This window comes from Dendrobates tinctorius, unplaced genomic scaffold (assembly GCF_039654945.1).
Source record: "Dendrobates tinctorius isolate UK_male_01 unplaced genomic scaffold, ASM3965494v1 ptg000035l, whole genome shotgun sequence".
In the NCBI taxonomy this organism is placed as follows: Eukaryota; Metazoa; Chordata; class Amphibia; order Anura; family Dendrobatidae; genus Dendrobates; species Dendrobates tinctorius.
Window position 1 is genome coordinate 61,764,496 of NW_027361703.1, and position 22,036 is coordinate 61,786,531.

Sequence of the window (22,036 nt, forward strand, 5' to 3'; positions counted from 1 at the left end):
GTGAAAGTAGCCTTAGGCTTCAAGGCAAGAAATAATTTACAATTATTCTTAAAATTCAAAAACTTAGACCGATCCCCAAAAAACACATCAGGTGTGGGGATTTTTGGTTCAGCAGCGTGTGAATGAGCAAGATAGGCGGAAATTCCTCGCACTTCAGCAGCAACCTGCTCCACACAATCAGACAATTGCTTAAATTCCATCAGAAAAAAAATATATATATATATTCCTCCTACGGCCTCAGAGAAAAAGAGGAAAAAATATACACAAAAAAAAATTCTGACACTTTTTTTTAACGACGCCTTCCTGCTCTTGAGTACCCTAGAATCTGCGGTTTGGCTGGTGATTCTGTTATAATTGCCTCACCGAGGAGGAAAAAACAAAACACAAGCTCAGCCCAGAAAATCAGAGAGGTTGGAAACTAGCGGATTGCAGACCCCTAATCCTATCACACAACTAGCAGTAGCCGTGGAGTGTTCCTATGGTGATCCTAGACACCTCGTCACAGCTGGAGATCTAAATAAGCCTAAAGAGAGAAAAGAGAAAAACTGACTGCCCCAGAGCAGACCCCAAAGCAATAGGCAGCCCCCAACATATAATGACGGTGAAACAAGATGAAAACACTAACACAGATAGAAAGATAGGTTGAGCAAACGATGGGGCCCAAGCCAACTAAAAAGGACAGGACAGAAAAGCTGCTGTCTGCAATCCGAGAAAACCCTGCTAAAAATATTACCAACACAACTGATAAGCAAAAAGGACCCTGAAGTCACTAGACTTCAATCCCTATATCAGCACTCAGAATATTCTGAAAGCAGAGCAAAAGAGAACACTGATCAAGAAATAAGAATCCAATACACCCCCGGCCGGGAATGGCTGAACTCAAAAAAACAAGGTAAACAAAACCAAAACTAATAAGTTCAATAGCAGAGCAAAAACTTATCTTTGGGAAGCAGGAATCAGACTGGTCTCCAAGAATCCAGCAGAGAACTCACCAGCCACTCAGAAGGGCGTCGGCTGCCTTATATCCAGTCTGAAGTTCCTGTTACCCAGTCACAATCCACCTGATCAGGTGTTTGGTTTCTTTCATCCAAATCAGCCTCACTACCTTCCTTCACCAGAAGAGGGAGATCCTCGGACACAAAAGTTGAATGAACAGATGAGCTCACAACAGATGGAAACTGCTGCTAGACAATGACGGATATAATAACACAGCTGGAAGCCGGTCACCGGCGGGCTACTTCTGACCCGGGGCTTGCAAGAGCGGACTCTGTTACCACATGGAGTCCGTACTAGCCGGCATATAACCGTGCCCTGTTAAGCTTCACAGGACACAAGTGGGAGTAGTACACTGCAAAGAGCGGGTGCTACGACTACCCTGGCGATTGCCACTAACCAGCGTAAGGACCATGCTGGAAAGCGCTAGTAACTGCGCACAGCGCCGCACGGATAGCCGCTGCAGTAACTGCAGAGTTAGGTCTGCACTGACGCCCACTGGCGCTAATGGAACCTGAGCTAACTGCACTGCGGCGCTAAGCAGTACTAGTGCTAGCTGCTGGGACTAACTCTAAGACCCTAACTCATACCCAACTGTATACTATGAGTTATTTTTAATGGTTTCATTCAGTTTAATATAATATATACTGTATCCTTACTTCCAGGGAGGTAAACAAAAGGTCACTGAAACTTAAGATAAAGGAATGTAAATTACTGGTCATTTGTTTATCCATCAACAAAGGACCATTGATATTCAAAGCAATTACCCCAATTAGATTGGGTGTTTAAACGTTCCCAAGGATGTTATCTTGTGCCCTTCCTCCAGCTTGCTGTATTTCTGCCTTGTGGCACACATGAGGCCCCCTCCTCTAGCTTCCTGTATTATATACTGGTTAAAACAGGTATTGAGGGGATGTGTTTATAGCCAATGGACAATAGACTTGTGACATCATTCCCCACATGGTGGGGCTGGACACACCTTTTAGCTGGACATTTAAAAGAACTAGGACACATGTGCTCGGTCTCTTTTGTCTTCTGAAGGATGAGTGGTCGACATCTATCTGAATAATGTAACGTATGAATAATGCTTGTTTCTGATTAATTCATATGTATTTATAGTTTTATCCTGTTTATTATTTGATCTTATCACTTATTAAGTAAATCAATTTAGTAAATTCAATTCTTGTGTGAGCATTTTCTTATTCAATACAATCCATTGGAACCGTTACAATACAAATTGGTGTCAGAAGTGGGATTGTTTTGAATAAAAATGTTTGCAAAATTGAATAAGTTTGTTAAGAGTAGGAAAGCAGTTGAGAGTAGTGTCAGATCTTTGCCAGAATGGGTGTTACCAGGAAAGTGGACCCCAATGGCACAGGAATGTAACAAATATATGGAGGGACAGCACTTATCAAATCCCCAGGATGTGGCTGGCAAATTTGATCTCTCAAGGTGTGATGCAAAAGAGCAGAAAGCTGCAGCAGCCGTTGGATGGATCTGTGTGCAAGTGTCTCAAAGCTTAAAGGAGGAGATAGATAATTTGCATTTAGAGCTGCATACAGTTTTAGAGCAAAGGATTTGCTTGCAATCAGCCTTGAGAGACCAAATGAAACAGCATGACAATATGCAAAGGTCATTCTGGTCACAATTAATTTGGACCAACAAACCTACAGTAATTTTGTTTGACTCATTTGATCAAGGGGTGGAAAACAAGCCACCAGGACTGAGTTATATTGAACAAGTTATTCTATCTTGGACTGTGAATATATCATGGACTGAGTTATTTTGGACTGTTGCTTTGGACTGAGTTAGCTCTGCCAAGACTTAGGAACTTTCAAGTATGATTGTGAATTTCACTTTCCCTCAGTGCAGGCTGTGTCTTGTGTGCAGACTGAAGATGTCCAATTGAGCACTGAGACTGAGCCCAGATCAGTGGCGTATCTAGGGGGGGGCAGCCGGGGCAGTTGCCCCGGGCGCAGCCAGCAGGGGGGCGCAGTCGGGCCGCCTAATGCAGCGGTCCGCTGTGTCTCCCCCCAGCGGCGGCGTTCTGCCGCCCCCGCGGCCTGAGAGTCGGCGGTTCTCTGTGTCAGCTGTCAAGCTGACAGCCGGCGCAGAGAAGGAGCGTGTGCCGGCTCCCAGGGAGCAATTGTACTGGCGTCTATACAGACGCCTGTACAATTGAAGCTCTGACCGCCGGGTCAGAGCGACGTCAGCAGCGTGATCATGTCATGTGATCACGCTGCTGACGTCACTCCCCGGCGCCCAAAGCAAACGCTGGTGGTAAGTGTGCTCCTCTGTGGAGCTGAAGAAACCACCGAAGATGGTAGATGAGGGGGAGTTAATGAGTGGAGATGGGGGGGGGATTTGTAGAGGGGATGGCGGTTAAAGTGTGGGGGTATTTAGAGTGGGGATGGGGGTTAATGAGTGGGGATGCCATGGGGTTAATGTGTGGGGATATTTGGAGTGCAGATGGTTATTTAATGTGTGGGGGGATTTGGAGTGGTGATGGGGTTAATGAGTGGGGATTGGGTTAATGTGTGCGGGGGTTAATGAATGGGGATGGGGTTAATGTATGGGGGCGTTAATGAGTGGGGTTGAGGTTAATGTGTGGGGGTATTTGGAGTGCTGATGGGGGTTAATGAGTGGGGATTGGGTTAATGTGTGGGGGGATTTGGAGTGGGGATGGGGGTACTTAATGTATGTGGGGGATTGGGGATGGGGGGATTTAATGTGTGGGGAGATTTGAGGACACAAAATAAAGAGTATGTATGAGGAAACAGTATGGGGGATTGGTGCAGACAGTATGGGGAGCGAATGGGTTAATGTATGTGGATGGACACAGTATGGGGAGTCAGGGGTATGTGTGAGCAGACAGTATAGAGAGTGAGGGGGTAAATATATGAGGAGACAGTATGGTGAACAGGTGGGATGCTAGAGGGGAAAAGTGTGAGGGGACAGTATATTGCAGATATTTTTATTTAGGAGCATTATAATGACACTTCTATCTTTAAGGACGTCGTGTGGAGATTTGCTGCAGAAGACCGGAGAAGATGGAAGTCTGCAGAGACGAGATGTGGATGAGAAAACTCATCATGGGGTCTGGACAAGAAGAAGAAAAGGAGACCGACTGCAGAGACGACGTCATCTATAAGGTACCTGAATGTAAATGTTATTTGTGCTACTGACTTGTTCTCATGTTTTTATTTGTTAGGAACATTAAAGGGGTTGTCCAGGTCTATGCTGAGTCTGCAGTCATTCTATGTGACTGCAGACGTCTGAATTCTCACAGTGCACACTGAACGCTGTCAGGATTCTCTCGTGCCAGTAATTTACATACATGCGGTCACATGCTGACTAGACATGTGTGGCCTCACTCAATGAAAATGATCGGAGCGAGGCCGGGCACGTCTAGTCGGAGTGTGGCCAGAAGTATACAAATCACATGCTTGTGCTGACATGACTACATCGGCAAGGGAGAATCCTAAAAGTGTGCAGTGCATTAGGTGTGAGAATTCAGAAGCTGCAGTGTCAGGATTCAGCTCTGCAGGTTGCCGTAGTCATCACACGGACACTTCACTCATATGCGATTTTCATAGTTATGGTCCTGTGACAACAAGCTTCTCTTCCTGCTTCTCTCAGTTTTTTACTGAACATTGAGAGCATTAGGAGGAGCAGCTCATGGGTACATGGCTAAGTGTGCAAGTTGCATATGTACTTGGGGGGGGGGGGGGGGCGCCGAACCGAATTCTTGCCCCGGGTGCCAGAAAGCCTAGATACACCTCTGGCCCAGATGATGCTGAACCGTCACCAGGGTGAATCCTCATGACTGCCAGCTGATGACAATCCAGGAGACAACTAACCCTAGAAGCTTCGCCGGAAACCAGATGGCATATAAAGTGAGGCCCTGAACAGCTGCAGCAATAGAAGATGAAAGGACTTTTATGCTCAGTCATTGGACACCTGCACCGAGGGGTTAATGTCATGAAGGGCAGGGACAGATTGCTCTTTAGAGTCTGTTCTTTTGCTAACCAGGGAAAGTAGTGAAGTCACCCCAAAGTGATGAGGGCATAATACTCCACGTGCTTCCCTGCAACAGACCCATTTAAAAATTGCGGTCAAGAAGATCCGAAGAAAGAAGATTTCTACAGACAGTTGATATTTCATCACCTGCTGGTCCAATATTGTTTTTGTTTTTGATTTTTTCCGTTTTAAGCCAAGGATGTTGTTTTTTACCAAAACGGTTTTCTATTGGTAGCAAATAAATATATATAGAAGCAATGCAAATAATGATAAATGGTATAGTTTAGTGGCAGGTTAATTAATTAAAGTGATTGAAACCAAGGGGTAGAATGTATACTATGAGTTATTTTTAATGGTTTCAATCAGTTTATCCTTACTTCCAGGGAGGTAAGCAAAAGGTCACTGAAACTTACTTAAGATAAAGGAATGTAAATTACTGGTCATTTGTTTATCCATCAGCAAAGGACCATTGATATTCAAGGCAACTACCCTAATTAGATTGGGTGTGTAAACGTTCCCAAAGATGTTATCTTGTGCTCCGAAGCCCCTCCTCCAGCTTGCTGTATTTCTGCCATGTGTCACACATGAGGCCCCCTCCTCTAGCTTGCTGTATTATATACTGGTTAAAACAGGTATTGAGGGGATGTGTTTATAGCCAGTGCACAATAGACTTGTGACATCATTCCCCACATGGTGGGGCTGGACACCTCTTTTAGCTGGATATTTAAAAGAACTAGGACACATGTGCTCAGGCTCTTTTGTCTCCTGGAGGATGAGTGGTCGACGTCTATCTGAACAATGTATCGTATGCTTGTTTCTGATTAATGCATATGTATTTATAGTTTTATATTGTTTATTATTTGATCTTATCACTTATTAAGTAAATCAATTTAGTAAATTCAATTCTTGTGTGAGCATTTTCTTATTCAATACAATCTATTGGAACCGTTACAATACACCAACCGAGGAAGGGGAATCATAATGAGTTAGTCACCAGAATCATACATCCATCTTCAGACACACCACTAAAGCAAAAGACTCAATATCTATCATAGTGCATGGCGGGGCGGCCATGCGATCCTTTTATAGCTGCGTCCTTCCGGGACCTTCCTGATGGTCCAATCCGAGCTGGAGAGGGACCTGAACATGTGACCTCCGATCTCCAATTCGAGATCGTCCCACAGGCATGCTCAGTGGACCGAAAGGAGGACTTAGTCCCTGGAATCATTCGCTGCTGACCAGCATGCGTTGCTATAGCTAGACCAGAGGTGGCAGCAGCAACCAAACCCACAGTGCTGGTGTGAGCAGAGCGTCGGGATCGACGAGTCAGCTGAGCAGGCTCCACTTTGGCTGGAGAGGAATGGGAGACCGCCGAAGGCAAAGCTCGCGATTCCTGCTGTGCAGTGCCAGGAACCTGACGACTAACACACATCCTCCATCCGATAGGCACATCTTCCCTCTTAAAGGGATCATTAATATGGAAGTCAGGGCAGTTCCACTAAGCGCTCTGGTTCTGACCCCAGGCCTCTCTTAAATGGATTCCCAGTATGGAAGTTAGGATTGTTCCACTCAGCTCTGTGGTTCTGACCACAGAGTCTCTTAAAGGGATCATTGGTATGGAAGTTAGGGCAATTCCAAGTGCTGTGGTTCTGAGCACAGGGACCTCCAGTATGGAAGTTAGGGCAAATCCCTAAGCACTTTGATTTTGACCCCAGGCTTCTATTAAAGGGATCACTGGTATGGAAGTCAGGGCAAATTCATCCAGTGCTTTGGTTCTAACCCTCTTAAAGGGATCCCCGGTATTGAAGATAGGGCAATTCCACTCAACGTTCTGGTTCTGACCCCAGGCTCTCTTAAAGGAATCTCCTGTATGGAAGTTAGGGCAAATCCCTCAGCGCTCTGAATCTGACCCCAGGATTCTATTGAAGGGATCATTGGTATGCAAGTCAGGGCAAATCCACTCAGCGCTCTGGTTCTGATCCCAAGCTCTCTTAAAGGGATCCCCGGTATGGAAGTTAGGGCAAAACCACTCTGCGCTGTGATTTTGACCCCAGGCCCCTCGTAAAGGGATCCCCAGTATGGAAGTGAGGGCAAATCCACTCTGCGCTTTTTTATACTGACCTCAGGCCTCTCTTAAAGGGATCATTGGTATGGAAGTCAGGGCACATCCACTCAGCGCTATGGTTCTGATGCCAGGCCTCTCTTAAAGGGATCTCCGGTGTGGAAGTTAGGGCCATTCCACTCAGCGCTCCGGTTCTGACCCCAGGCTGACAGGATGATGTGGGATATTAGGGGTAGTAGTTCGGTCACTCTGAATGGCGGGATGATGTGGGATATTAGGGGGAGTAGCCCAGTAGCTCTGGCTGACAGGATGATGTGGGATATTTGGGGTAATAGTGTGGTGGCTATGGCTGACGGGATGATGTGGGATATTAGGGGTAGTAGTCCGGTAGCTCTGGCTGACGGGATGATGTGGGATATTATAGTGAATGTGGTTATGTGGAGTGGGTGGGGCTATGCGCTCAGCTATATATATATATATATATATATATATATATATATATATATATATATATATATATATATAATCATTATAATTTGTTATAACTAACTGTAGTTAGTTACTATGCCCGAGCAGCGCCGGGTTCTTCAGCTAGTAGAAAAAAAAAAAGAGATAGTGAAAAATTATTTCTTTGGCATGCACATGGAAATGAGACAGTTAATACCAATTATTTAATCCTTAGACTAATAAAAAAAACACAGCGGTCCGGAAAAATTATTTTTCACCTACAAATAGCAACAAGATGGCTGATGGCAATTATTTATTTTCAACACTAATAGCAGCTTAAAGGCAAGGTTGCACAGTACTCTCACAGGCAAGCTTGCAAAGTGTGATATTTCAGTTTTTCTTGTTTAATAAATTTGCAAAAATTTCTACATTTCTGTTTTTTTCAGTCAAGATGGGGTGCAGAGTGTACATTAACCCTTTTACCCCCAAGGGTGGTTTGCATGTTAATGACCGGGCCAATTTTTACAATTATGACCACTGTCCCTTTATGAGGTAATAACTCTGGAACGCTTCCATGGATCCCGGTGATTCTGATAGTTTTCTCGAGACATATTGTACTTCTTAATAGTGGTAAAATTTCTTTGATATAACTTGCGTTTATTTATGAAAAAAACGGAAATCTGGCGAAAATTTTGCAATTTTGAATTTTCATACCCTTAAATCACAAAGATATGTCGCATAAAATACTTAATAAGTAACATTTCCCACATGTCTACTTTACATCAACACTATTTTGGAACCAAACTTTTTTTGTTAGGAAGTTATAAAGGTTAAAAGTTAAACAGCGATTTCTCATTTTTACAACACCATTTTTTTTTTTTTAGAGACCACATCACATTTGAAGTCACTTTTACGGGTCTATATGACAGAAAATACCCAAAAGTGACACCATTCTAAAATATGTACCCCTGAAGGTGCTCAAAACCACATTCAAGAAGTTTATTAACCCTTCAGGTGCTTCACAGAAATTTTCAAAAAAAAATTTACTTCATATCCAATTTTTTTTATTTTACCAAGGGTAACAGGAAAAATTGGACCAAAGAGTTGTTGTGCAATTTTTCCTGAGTACTATGATACCCTATATGTGGGGGTAAACCACTGTTTGGGCGCATGGCAGAGCTGGAAGGGAAGGAGTGCCGTTTTACATTTTCAACGCAAAATTGGCTGGAATTACGATCGGACGCCATGTCGCGTTTGGAGAGCCCCTGATGTGCCTAAACAGTGGAAAACCCCCACAAATGACATCATTTTGGAAACTAGACCCCCTAAGGAACTTATCTAGATGTATAGTGAGTACTTTGATCCCCCAACTGCTTCACAGAAGCTTATAACGTAGAGCCGTAAAAATAAAAAAAAATTTTTTCACAAAAATAATCTTTTTGCCCTCTTTTTTTATTTTCCCTAGGGTAACAGGAGAAATTGGACCCCAAAAGTTGTGCAATGTGTCCTGAGTACGCTGATACCCCATATATGGGGGTAAACCACTGTTTGGACGCATGGCAGAGCTCAGAAAGGAAGGAGCCCTAGATTTTACTGTTTTGGTTTTGCAGGTGCCATGACCCACTGGGAGAGCCCATGAGATGCCAAAACAGCAGAACCCCCCATAAGTGACCCCATTTTATGAACTACACCTCTCAATTAATTCATCTAGGGGTGCATTGATCAAATTGACACCATGGGTATGTCACAGAATTTTATACGATTGGGTAGGGAGGGCAAAATAACTACATTTTTATCACCAAAATTTTATTTTAGCCAAAAATTTTAAATTTTCACACAAGAAGTGGGTTAAAATGGCAACACAATGTGTCCAACAATTTCTACTGAACGTGGCAATACCCCATATGTGACGGTACAGTACTACGTAGCCATACGGCGAGACTCAGGAGGAACGGAGCACTATTTGCCTATTCAAGTCAATGGGTCTGTGCACATGTCAGTGTGTTTCCACGGACCATGTGTCCATGGGCAAAACACACTGACATGTCCGTTTTTTAATGTCAGCACGGGCCGTAAAACGTCCCGTACATGTACATACACAACACATTGATGTCATTCATGTGACACGCATCGGAGACCGTCAGGTATGGTATATTGTTGCTTTTTTATTTTATTTTTATTACAGGAGATCGAGGGCTTCGCTTGGATTAGGCATGGTTGTAAGTATGGTTTAAATGACATTAATAGAGGAGTTTGTGTCATTTTTTTCAAATAAAGGACTTTATTCTTGGTGCCTGTGTTTATTTACAATACAATTATAGGACTAGTAATGGATGGGTGTCTTATACACCTTACCATTACTAAGCCGTGGGCTTAAAGTCACCTGAAAAGTGACATCAACCCCACAAATATTACCCCACTTGCCACCGCTACAGGGCAAGTGGGAAGTGTGGGGCAAAGCGCCAGAATTGGTGCATCTAATAGATGCCTTTTCTGGGTAGCTGCGGGCTGCTATTTTTAGGCTGGGGCGGTCAATATCCATGGCCCCATACCAGCCCCCAGCTGTCTGCTTTAGCAAGGCTGGTTGCCAAAAAAAAGGGAGACCCCATGCGTTTTAAAATTATTTTAATAGAAAAACAGCGTGGGGATCCCTCTATTCTTGATAACCAGCCTTGCTGACAGCTGAGGGTTGCAGCCCCCAGCTGTGAGTTGTCTGGCTGGTTATCAAAAATAGGGGGGAACCCACGCCGTTTTTTTTTTTTAAATTACTATATTTATTTACAAGAGGACATTTTCAGCTGTACCATATTTATTTATATCCATCTTTATAATCGCGCGTTATTCCACTTTATGTTCGGCGGTATGATGGTAAAGCATTATTTTTTGCCTTGTTTTTTTTATAATGGTGTCCACTAAAGGGGTTAACTAGTGGGACAGTTTTATAGGTCGGGTCGTTGCGTATTTTTCGGACTATAAGACGCACCGGACCATAAGACACACCCCAAATTTTGGGGTGGAAAATAACAGAAATTTTTTTTATGAGATAGGGGTCCGTCTTATTGACCGAATTTAAGGTATCTTACCTGAGGACCAATGGTGGTACAGCAGGGTCACAAGTGGCATGGTCCCTTCCTCAGGAAGCCAGCAGCGGCAGAAGTGGGGCAATGCTGCAGTCCAGGGGTGCGATGCTGCGGGTCCTGTTGGCGGTGAGGCAGAGCACCGGAGCAGGATCCCTTCCTCAGGATGCCAGCGGCAGGATTGTGTCCACACTGCTGTCCGATGTCCACGGCGATCGCATCACCAGTTTCCCTGCGGCCATCTTCCTAAAGCCGTGGGCCGCCAGAGGCTTAAGGAAAATAGCCGCTGGAGGCCGCGTGTGCGCAGATTAAGATCTAGGTGGCTATTTTCCTGAAGCCGATTACCGCCGAGATTTCAATCTGCGCACGCGTGGCCTCTGGCGGTCATTTTCTTAAATCCGGCGGCCCATGGCTTCAGGAAGATGACTGCAGGAAAACCAGTGATGCGCTCTCCGTGGACACTGGACAGCAGCGTGGACACATTTTTGCCTCTGGCTTGCTGAGGAAGGGACCCTGCTCAGGTGCACTCCACACCGCCCACCGCCGCAGCATCGCCACATCTCTGCCACCGCCGGTTCTGCTGCCCCAACCCCCCAGTAAGCCTGCGTTCGCACCATAAGACGCACCCCCCATTTTCTTCCCAATTTTTTCGGGGATAAAGTGCATCTTATGGTGCGAAAAATCTGTTATTTAGTGATAGAATATATATTGATTTTTTTTTATTATTTTTTTTTTTTATAGTTTTCCAATTATTTTTTTAAAAATTTTTTTCTTAACTTCTACACTTTGTCCCACTATGGGACAATCATTTTTTTGCAGGCTGATCACTTCTATAGCATGCAGATGAAGCAGCATCTACATGCCATAGAAGCTGTCAGTGCTGCAGCACTCACAGGGAGACTTGCCGATCATGCACTGGGCATGATCAACAAGTTTTCTAATTCTTTTGACAAGGATATCGTCATGACGACAATCGCTCACCATGGCAACGATCGGGACTCCGCGTCACGCCGCGGGGTCTCTGATCCAAAGGCAGAGAGCGGCTGTCAGCCCAGCGTCGGCTCCCGGAATGTTGCAATCTTGTTTGATCGCAGTATTTTGGGTGTTAAAGTGCTGGGAGCGGTCTGTGAAAAAAAATGACCTTTTTTGAATTTACTAAAAGGCTGCAATGAAACAAAAAGTGAAAAATTTAAATGGGTCTGAATACTTTTCATACCCACTGTATACTCGTAGGTTTGTTTGAGAAGATTCAGTATTGTATGCATATGAGTCCAGTGGATGAAAAATTTAAATGGGTCTGAATACTTTTCATACCCACTGTATACTTGTAGGTTTGTTAGAGAAGATTCAGTATTGTATGCATATGAGTCCAGTGGGTGATCCTTCTCAGACATTATGCATTAGATAGCTGTCATTCATACAAATACCAGTGATTTCAATGACTACTATGCAATTTTTACTGAAACATTTCCCACAAAAATGTACTATGTACCAATCTCAATAGGTTCCTTTGGTCAATCACATCCTGACTGCAGATCAGATACCATTTTTATCTTGACAAGTTCCTTTTAAATGTTGTTCCAAGTACAAGTAATAAATGTAATAAATTTGTCTGCAGGAGCTAAAATATGAAGAGATGGATGATATAACTTCAGACACTAAAAGTAGAAATTTCCACGACAAATCTAATGAGAAGCAAACCAGACAACAAAGGGAATCTGAATTTCAACATTGTCTCTATGATAAATTTACAAGCTATAAAAATGATATTACAGTCTTTAAAGAAACCATCACAAAAAATAAAGTGAAGTTTCCATTGCAGTCCAGTGCATCACATTTAACTAATCCCAGTTTGTTTGAGATGCATGGTGATTTATCTCTCATTGTTAGCAAACTAAATAAAAGTGAAAAACGTGACATGGATGATCAGGGCAGCTTCGTTTAGCAACGCAAGCTTATAGCATTCTTTTATAGCAATCATATTGAACCAGTGGATTTAACAAATACTGCTGTAACTGTAGAGGCCACTAGGAGGCAGAGCAGGTCGCATCTTGAAGATAATATATGAAACCAGTAGGAGGCAATGCTGACTTTAATGTGAAATATTTTGATTACTTATATAGTTGGCAATGTAGTGGAGAAAAGGTAGCTAACTACATTGATATCTATACCTGTTTTGCAGTTACAGCTAAATACAATCTTATTTGAAGTATAGAATCAAATAACACATAATGATTTTGTTTTCTTATTAACTTTTAGAGCAGTTGATAATCATCACATTATCACATTACCTTGAGTAGTATAAATTGTAATGATAAAATTATATTTGTTAGTAGCTGATATTGCTGATATCCAAGGTTTTATGTTTACTGTATGAAATATTTAATTGACATGTTACAGGGTTATAGAACGTTTTAACTTGTAGAATTTTGAATTTTCACTTTTAGTTACTAGATTAGCTTTTAGTTATGCATATGTATTATAATGTATTTTAACAGACTTCTTTAATTATCTGTATTAAATAAAAAGTACACACTTAAAATGGTGTAATTATAATTTGGACATTGTTTACACTTTATATTCGCCTACATTTTTGAGTGGCATAATCCTAAATCAATTTGTCCATCCAAGAGATAAATGGGAAAACAGCATATAGATTGGCTTGAGAAAGTATTCACCCCTTTGGCAGTTTTCATGCTTTGCTACCTCACAACCTTGAATTTCACTGTTATTTTATGAGGGTTTTTCCCAGTTCATATAAAGAACATGCCTACAACCATGAACATTTTTGAAGCAAACAACAAAATAGAACAAAATTATTGAAAACTTCAGTGTACATAACTATTCACCCCCCTAAGGTCAGTAGTTTGTACAGCCTCCTTTTGCGGTAATTACAGCAACAAGTTGCTTTGGATGAGTCTCTATGAGCTTTCCATATCTTGCCACTAGGATTTTTGCCCATTCCACAAGGCAAAACTGCTCCAGCTCCTTCAAGTTAGATGGTTTCCTCTGGTGAACAGCAATCTTCAAGTCTGACCATAGATTCTCTATTGGATTAAGATCTTTGCTTTAACTAGGACACTCCAAAACATTTACAAGTTTCACCGTAAGCCACACGAGTGTTGCTTTAGCAGTATGCATTGGGTCATTGTCTTGTTGGAAGGTGAACCTCTGTCCCAGTCTCAAATCACTGACAAACTGAAATAGGTTTTGCTCAAGAATATCCCTGTATTTCACAAAATCCATCTTCCCCTCGACTCAGACCATTTTCCCTGTCCCTGCTGCCGAAAATCATCCCCACAGCATGATGCTGCCACCACCATGTTTCACAGTAGGGATGGTGTTCTTGGGGTGATGAGCTGTGTTGATTTGCTGCCAGACATAGGGTTTACTATGGTGGCCAAAAAGTTCCATTTTGGTCTCATCTGACCACAGCACCTTCCTCCATACATTTGGGGAGTCTCCCACATGTCTTTAGGCAAACTCAAAAATAGCCGTACAGGTTTTGCAAGTAAAGGCTTTTTTCTGCCCACTCTTCCATAAAGGTCAACTCTATAGAGTGTACGGCTCATTGTGGTCATATGGACAGATACTCCAGTCTCTGCCTGGAAACTCTGCAGCTCCTTCAGGGTTACCTTTAGTCTCTGTGCTGCTTCTCTGATTTATGCCCTCTTTGCTCGGGCTGAGAGTTTTGGTGGTTGGGTACCATGTTATTTTCATTTGATCATAATGGATTTGATGATGTTCCGGGGGGGATCATCAGAGATTGGGATATGTTTTTATAACCCAACCCTGAGTTGTACTTCTCAACAACTTTGTCACTGACTTGTTTGGATTTCTCCTTGGTCTTCATGGTGATGTTTGGTTAGTTGTGCCTCTTGTTTAATGGTGTTGCAGTCTCTGTGGCCTTTCAGAAAAGGTGTGTATATACTGACAGACCATGTGACACTTAGATTGCACCCATGTGGACTTCCTTTCACTAAGCATGTGACTTAAGAGGATAATTGCTTACACCAGAATTTTCAGGAGCTTCAATGCAAAGGAGTGAATACATATACAAAAGCCAATTAGTTATTTGGTCACATAAATTTAATTTATGCCTATATTTTTCTCTTTTCACCAACGTAGACTATTTAGTGATGATACATTACAACCTGTGTTTAAATATTTTTGTAATCCAATTTGTGTGTGATGCAACAAAATAGGTAAAGGGGATGAATACTTTTGCTATCCACTGTAGGTAGTAAAACATATTAAATAGCAGGAATGAAGTGTGCTATTTTCCATTAAAATATTTTTGTTCTAGTGAATATGATTTAAAAAACCTATAAAATATACAGTACATATTTGAAGAGAGTAGCAACAATACTAATTAAGTACAAAATATATATGCAATGCTGAAAACATACAGGTTATTGAAGAGAGCAAGTTAGTCGCACCTGGTGAGGTGGATTCATGAAGCTGCAGTTCAGGGTGGACGCACAAACCCAGGGCATTAGCACAGCAGGCTAGATAGCACGTGAAACAGTGCTAGACAGCAGACAAGCAAGCGAACACGACACATCAGAAGCCACAGAACTAAAACCCCCACCTATGCTATGGATCGGTGATAACTTGGGTAAACATTTTTAATGCGAAATGCTGAAAAGTCAATTGATTCCCTTCTCACACAAATCAAAATGAATATACCAGCACTTATGTATTGCCACTTAAATCATATAGTCTTTTCCATGCTATGGTACTTTTGCATTATACCAAAATATAGAGGTCCTAGAGATGGCAACAAAGTACGCCATTAGTTCCTTTGCTTATGGTGCTACCCACCACTCCTCTCCTCCCAGACATGCATAATACATATGAGCAGGTACCAGACACTATGAAGCCTGTCTCTGACCAGATGGTTGAGAACCACATAGAATGGTATTGCTTGCATCATGTGGCCTTTGGGGCGCAAGCTGTGCAACCCTGGTGTTAACAGACCCTTAGACACACCTGTCCTCACCTAGTCATTGCTCACATTATTTTAATTGGTTTAAGAGTGGTGGGCTTTGATTCATAAGAAAGATCAGCTTTGTTTCCTGTTCTTTGCTCACAATGGCATAGAAAAGAGAACAGTCTGAGCAGATCAGAGATGCTTCCATGACCAAACACGAGCAGTCTAAATGGACAAGACTATCTTCAGAGACCTGGCATTGTCACTTCAACAGTTTGAAATGTTATCAAGAAGTTTGCTAATCATGGAACAGTCAAGAACCTTATAGGAGGTAATGTAAAGAATACAATTATTGAAAAACACTGAAAATTTATTTGAGTTGTGGTTACAAAAAAGACAAAAACCCTTGTGGTTCAGCTCCAAACACAGAGAATGATGGTTTAATCCCGTACATACCAAAGGCCAAGAAGGACCCCAGTGCTTAAAGAGGAGTCTCAAACGAAACATCACAGGAGGCTGGGGCTGCAGTCACCTTTCTTTTATGTCTATCACCCCTCCTGAAACAGGATGTCATCAGGAGGTGGTGCTGCAATTACTTACTACAGTTTCTTGCGTCACCACTCTCTGAGATTGCTATGATTTCACAGCAGACAATCTTTGAGAGAACAATTGAAAGTTGTGCATCAGCACTGCCCCAGTAGAAAACATTGGTCCGAGTCCCATCCAGTAAAAAATCAGATAGCACTCATCCCATGGGGAGATTTCAAGCGCACAGTTCATGCTAGACAGCCCAGGAATTTACTGGAACTGGCGGCTTTTTGCCAAGAAGAGTCGTCAGCTTTACCATCTGAGAAAATAAAGAACCTCATCCACAACTACCACAAAAGATTTCAAGCTGTCATTGATGTTAGAGGGGGCAATACACGATGTTAAGAAATGAGGTATGATCAGGGTCATTTGGATGTTTTGGGTTGATTATATGACTCAGAGTTTGACAGCGGCATTTACCTGGTTAATAGCTGCAGGTGGATTGCAATTCCATCCTCAGATATTGCGGGCACATGTCAGCTGTTCAAAACAGGGCACATTTCCACTGGCGGTACATCATTTCCTTTTAGCGCTACCATCGGGACTTTTCTCAGGATATATCGGGATTTTCCTATATCTGCTTTATGAATATTCTTCTATTAATATAATCCGTCTGATGAAGGTCAATAAAGACCGAAACGTTACATTTTCTTTGGATTATGAAGTTGAAATAAAATAATTTTGATCAGCAACAAAATTTGAGTGCCTGATAATACGTTTTTTCATATTTATACAAGGGAGTGGTAACCCTTCCTCCAGGCACCACTTAAATAAAAGGAGTGACGTGTCATCTTTAACCCAAAACAGCTGACATGTCCTGGGAAAGATGTGGGCTTACCGCCGAAGCCCACATCAAAGGGAGAGAGTCCAACATCGGCGTACTATTACACCCAATGTCAGGGGTTAAAACCTCAAATCAGTTGCCACTCAGTCCTCTTTAGCTTCATCCTAAAACACCTCAAAGTTGTTCACCAAGGGTGAGGTCAGAGCTCTTTCAGGGCCACTCTGTTTTTTCTTCTATATCAGAATCATCCCTCCATATCTTTAAAGTCCTTGCTGCGTGCACTTAGAGTACAGTCATGCTAGAATGGAACAGGGCCTTCTCCAACTGTTTCCCTAAAATTGGGAGAATTTAATTGTCCAAATTGTTGTGGTATACTGATCCAAAGGATTCATTGATCCAAAGGATTCTAGGCCAACCCCTGAAAAACAACCAACCAATTACATTATTCAGGGCTGCCACTAGCAATTTCAGGGCCCCATACTGTCAAAATTTTTAGGCCCCCTTGAGACTCCCACTCCACTCCAGTTCCGCCTCCACTCAGCTTTGCCTTCAACATTCGAACCTGCCACAGTCCCAATGACCACTTGTCATGGTTTACTGAGGCTTCAGTTTAGGCGGTGCAGAGATTAATATGGGAAGCCTCTCTATGGATCCAGGGAGGGTTCTTATAGCCTCATGGAGGAACCGTCCCCTGTCGTTCATACTTTTAGCTGAGTGTGCCTGACCCTGTTCCGTCTGTGCTTCATGCCTGTCTCTGTATGCTTGCTTGGTTTTTAATCCGGTCCCGTCATGGTTAGCATCTCTTGTATTCTGACTTTGTACCTTTATGCCCGCTCTGTGTATGACCCCTGGCTACATATTGACCTCTCTGTGATTATCCCTCCTGTACCTTGCTGCCCGCTCTGTGTATGAGCCCTGGCTATGAATTGACCTCTCTGTGATTATCCCTTCTGTACCTCACTGCCCGCCCTGTGTATGACCTCTTTGCCTGTCTGACTTGTCTGCCATTCACTCGTCTGCACCACGGTATTATCAGTGTTACTGTCGGCGCTGCAGGGGTTTCTGTGGTAACCCCTCCCCTCTCCCTGATGCGCTGTCACACGCACACAGGTCCTGTGAGCACCCAGCTCTTCACCGTTGCTTCACCTCCCACAGGTCCTCTGGCTGGTCTGCTCATACCCACGTTAGACGCCGGACTCTCGCGGCTGCAGGTAAGAGTCCCTCACATACACTTTGCCTGTGTCCTTGTAACTTGCGGTGGCGGTGCTTCTGAACCGCCCTTGACATTATAAGCGACCTGTACAGTTTTTCGCTGCAGAAGGAGATTGTTTGGGTATTTTCAGGTTAGTGTTATGGATCCTATGCAAGCACTGTCAGATCAAGTGAAACATCTGACCCAAATGTTCCAAAAAATGAATGTGGAACATCGCTCTATGGCCCATACCCAGCAGCAGCTGGTAGATACAGTGCAGGGGGTCGTCGCTGCAGGGGCCCGTGGTCCTGAGGATAAAGATGTGTCCATTATGTCCCCTGAGTCTCCTGTTAAACTCCCTGACCCCTTCTCTGGGGATAAAAAAAGAGTTCAGGGCTTTCAGTTTTTTTCCCTGAGACCCCGGTCTTCCGGGGATGAATTTCAGAGGGTGGGGGTCATTATTTCCTTACTTCGGGGTGCCCCACAAGCCTGGGCATTTTCTCTTGCCTCCACGGCCCCGGAACGAATGACTATGGATGCTTTCTTTGAGGCCCTGGGTCGTATTTATGACGAACCAGACAGGGTTCGAATGGCTGAGGATATGGTGATGAATGCACGTCAGGGTCGGCACTCAGTGGAGTTGTTCTGCTCAGAGTTCCGCCGGTGGGCGACAGAGGTCTCCTGGGATGATGCCGCTCTTCGGGGACTTCCGTAGAGGCCTGTCAGAACGCCTCCAGGATGCCTTAGCCCTGCACCCACCACCTGACACTCTGGAGGAGGCCATGACCCAAGCAGTGCGGATGGATCGCCGACTTACGGCCAGAGGAGTTATGCACTCAGAATCTTCAGAATCTTCACTATTCTCTGGCAGTAAGGAGGCCGGTGCCAGTTCTGTGCCCATGGAGATTGGCGTCACCTTATTTAAAGAGAAAGAGAGAAAATGCCGTCGGGAGAAGCAGCTGTTTCTACTGTGGAGAATCGGGACATTGGAGAAGGGATTGTCCGTCGTGTCCGTCATCCTCTAAGGCGACGGGAAACTACTAGGTCTGGGTAGTGGTCGAGGAGGCTGCCCAGACCTTCAGGTACTTCTTTCCTCATGCACAAAAATCTTTCTTAAGGTTGAATTATTAGTAGACAATTGTCATTTTGTTTCTACAGCATTGGTGGACTGTGGTTCATCCCTCAATTTGGTCAGCTCCTGTATCGTCTCCCAAGTCAAGATAGGGACAGTCAGGCTGGAGACCCCCTTGAAAATTGTGGCCATCAACTCTTCCCCCCTCACCCGTTCAGGCGTTCAGGGATTCTTTATGTTTCTGAAAGTTTTGTTCTACAAATTGGTCCTTCTCATTGGGAAGAAATGAAATGTTTTGTGATGGACAAATTGCCCGCAGGGCTGGTACTGGGCATGCCGTGGCTTCAACGGCACAATCCAGTAATTGGGAAAAAAGGGAGATTGTCAATTGGGGGTCCAATTGTATTGACTGTTGCTATAAATCTGTTCTTTGTGTGACATCCGCAAAACCCGTCTACGAGTCTTCTGTCAGTCTGGAGGGTATTTCGGAGTACCTTAAAGACTTTGAGGACGTGTTTTCTGAAAGCGAGGCCGAGGCATTGCCACCGCATAGACCATTTGATTGCACTATTGATTTGGTTCCTGGGGCCAAATTGCCCAAAGCCCGTTTGTTTAATTTGTCAGGCCCTGAGTGCCTAGCTATGAAAGAATACATCGCTGAAAGTCTCCGTAAAGGGCATATAAGACCTTCAGTGTCCCCAGTTGCAGTGGGGTTCTTCTTTGTTAAAAACAAGGATAGTGGCCTACGTCCCTGCCTCGATTTTCGAGAACTTAACAAAATTACCATCAGGAACACATACCCCTTACCCCTGATTCCAGATTTGTATAACCAGCTCTCAGGGGCTAAATGGTTTTCCAAATTAGACCTCAGAGGAGCCTATAACCTGATAAGAATAAGGGTAGGAGACGAATGGAAGACAGCTTTTTTACGTCAGAGGGATTGTTTGAAAATTTGGTAATGCCATTTGGGCTTACTAATGCACCAGCTATCTTCCAGAACTTCATTAATGTGGTGTTTGCGGATCTCATTGGCCACTTTGTTGTTGTCTATTTAGATGATATTCTGATTTATTCTGCCGACAAGGATTCTCACTTATTGCATGTTAAAACTGTTTTGCAAAGGCTCAGAGAAAACCAGCTATTCGTCAAGCTTGAAAAATGTACATTTTTTGTCCAGGAACTAACATTTTTAGTGCTCATAATCTCACCAAAGGGGTTTCGAATGGATCCCAAGAAGGTGCAAGCCATCATGGAGTGGGTCCAACCTCAGGACCTTAAAGGACTCCGCTTCTTGGGATTCGCAAACTATTATCGCAGGTTCATCAAATGCTTCTCGCAGATAGTTAAGCCCCTTACTGATCTAACGTGCAAAGGGGCTGATGTTAGGAATTGGTCTTCTGCAGCTAAACAATCTTTTCTTGTTCTAAAAAACCATTTCATGACTGCTCCAGTTTTGATTCAACCAGACCCATCTTTGCCATTTATTGTGGAAGTTGATGCTTCGGAGGTGGGGGTGGGGGCTGTGTTGTCTCAGGGGTCTGCCACTCTGACTAACCTTAGGCCTTGTGCCTATTTCTCAAAAAGATTTTCTCCAGCAGAGAGAAATTACGATGTGGGAAATAGAGAGCTCCTGGCGATCAAATTAGCGTTTGAAGAGTGGAGGCATTTTTTGGACGGGGCAGCTCACTCTATCACGGTCATCACTGACCACAAAAATTTAGAGTATATTAAAACTGCTAAAAGACTAACGCCCAGGCAGTCCCGCTGGTCACTTTTTTTCTCAAGATTCGAATTTTCTAGTACTTTCCGTCCAGGGTCTAAAAACATGAAAGCAGATGCGTTATCACGTAGTTTTGAGCCGCTGTCCGCCCCTGACCCACCTTCCTCCATTCTTCAACCCGGGGTGGTGATTGCGGAACTGTCATCGGAATTGGAGTGGGAGATTGTGGGGGCTCAATCTTTAGCTCCAAACTCCAAACCTGTACATAAATTGTTTGTTCCACAGCATCTGCGCACCAAACTCCTGTGGCAATTCCATGACTCGAAATTGGGTGCTCACCTGGGTATTACAGCCACATGCGAAGCAGTAAAGAGAGTTTTTTGGTGCCCATTAATGTCTGCAGAGATCAAGAAATATGTCGCAGCGTGTGGGGTATGTGCCCGTTCCAAGAGCTCTCATTGCCGGCCGGCCGGGGAATTGGTACCTTTACCTATTCCGAGAAGACCTTGGACTCATTTGTCCATGGACTTCATTATTAACCTTCCTCTATCCTGGGGTAACACTGTTGTTTGGGTAATTGTTGACAGATTCTCCAAATTAGCACATGTACCTATGGCTAAGTTACCGTCAGCAGAAGTCCTGTCTAGACACTTCCTGTCCCAGATTGTTCATCTTCATGGAGTGCCCATGAACATTGTGTCTGATAGGGGAGCGCAATTCGTAGCTAAGTTTTGGCAGGCTTTTTGCAAAAAGTTGGGGATATCTCTGTCTTTTTCCTCAGCTTATCACCCAGAAAGCAATGGACAGACAGCGCACCAACCAGTCGCTTGAACAGATTCTCCGGTGTTTGACTTCCACTTTACAGGATGACTGGTGCGATGCCTTACGTTGGCGGAGTTCACCTTCAACAATCGAATTAATCAATCTACTGGTAGGTCACCGTTTTTTTATTAATTACGGATTAAACCCTCATTTCGGGGAATTTTCACGTCTGGATTCCAACTGTCCAGGGGCGGAGGACTGTATCAATCAGATTAGTGATCTGTGGTCTAAGGTTCGTTTAAATATTTCCAGAGTGCAAGGGAAATATAAACATTACGCAGATAATAAGAGGGACTCTGGTCAGGTGTTACAGTGCGGAGATAAGA

At 43.6% G+C, this 22,036-nt stretch overlaps 1 protein-coding gene across 1 annotated transcript in view; it reads left to right on the forward strand.

Moving 5' to 3' along the window:
* The window catches only part of REDIC1 (regulator of DNA class I crossover intermediates 1), a 121,146-nt gene extending 107,991 nt beyond the window's left edge, over window positions 1-13,155 (forward strand). The window contains exon 5 of the mRNA XM_073573536.1: window positions 12,218-13,155. Coding sequence (XP_073429637.1) covers window positions 12,218-12,224 — 7 coding nt within the window. The 3' untranslated portion in view covers window positions 12,225-13,155. The remainder of the gene's footprint in view (window positions 1-12,217) is intronic.
* Window positions 13,156-22,036: the final 8,881 nt, after the last annotated feature.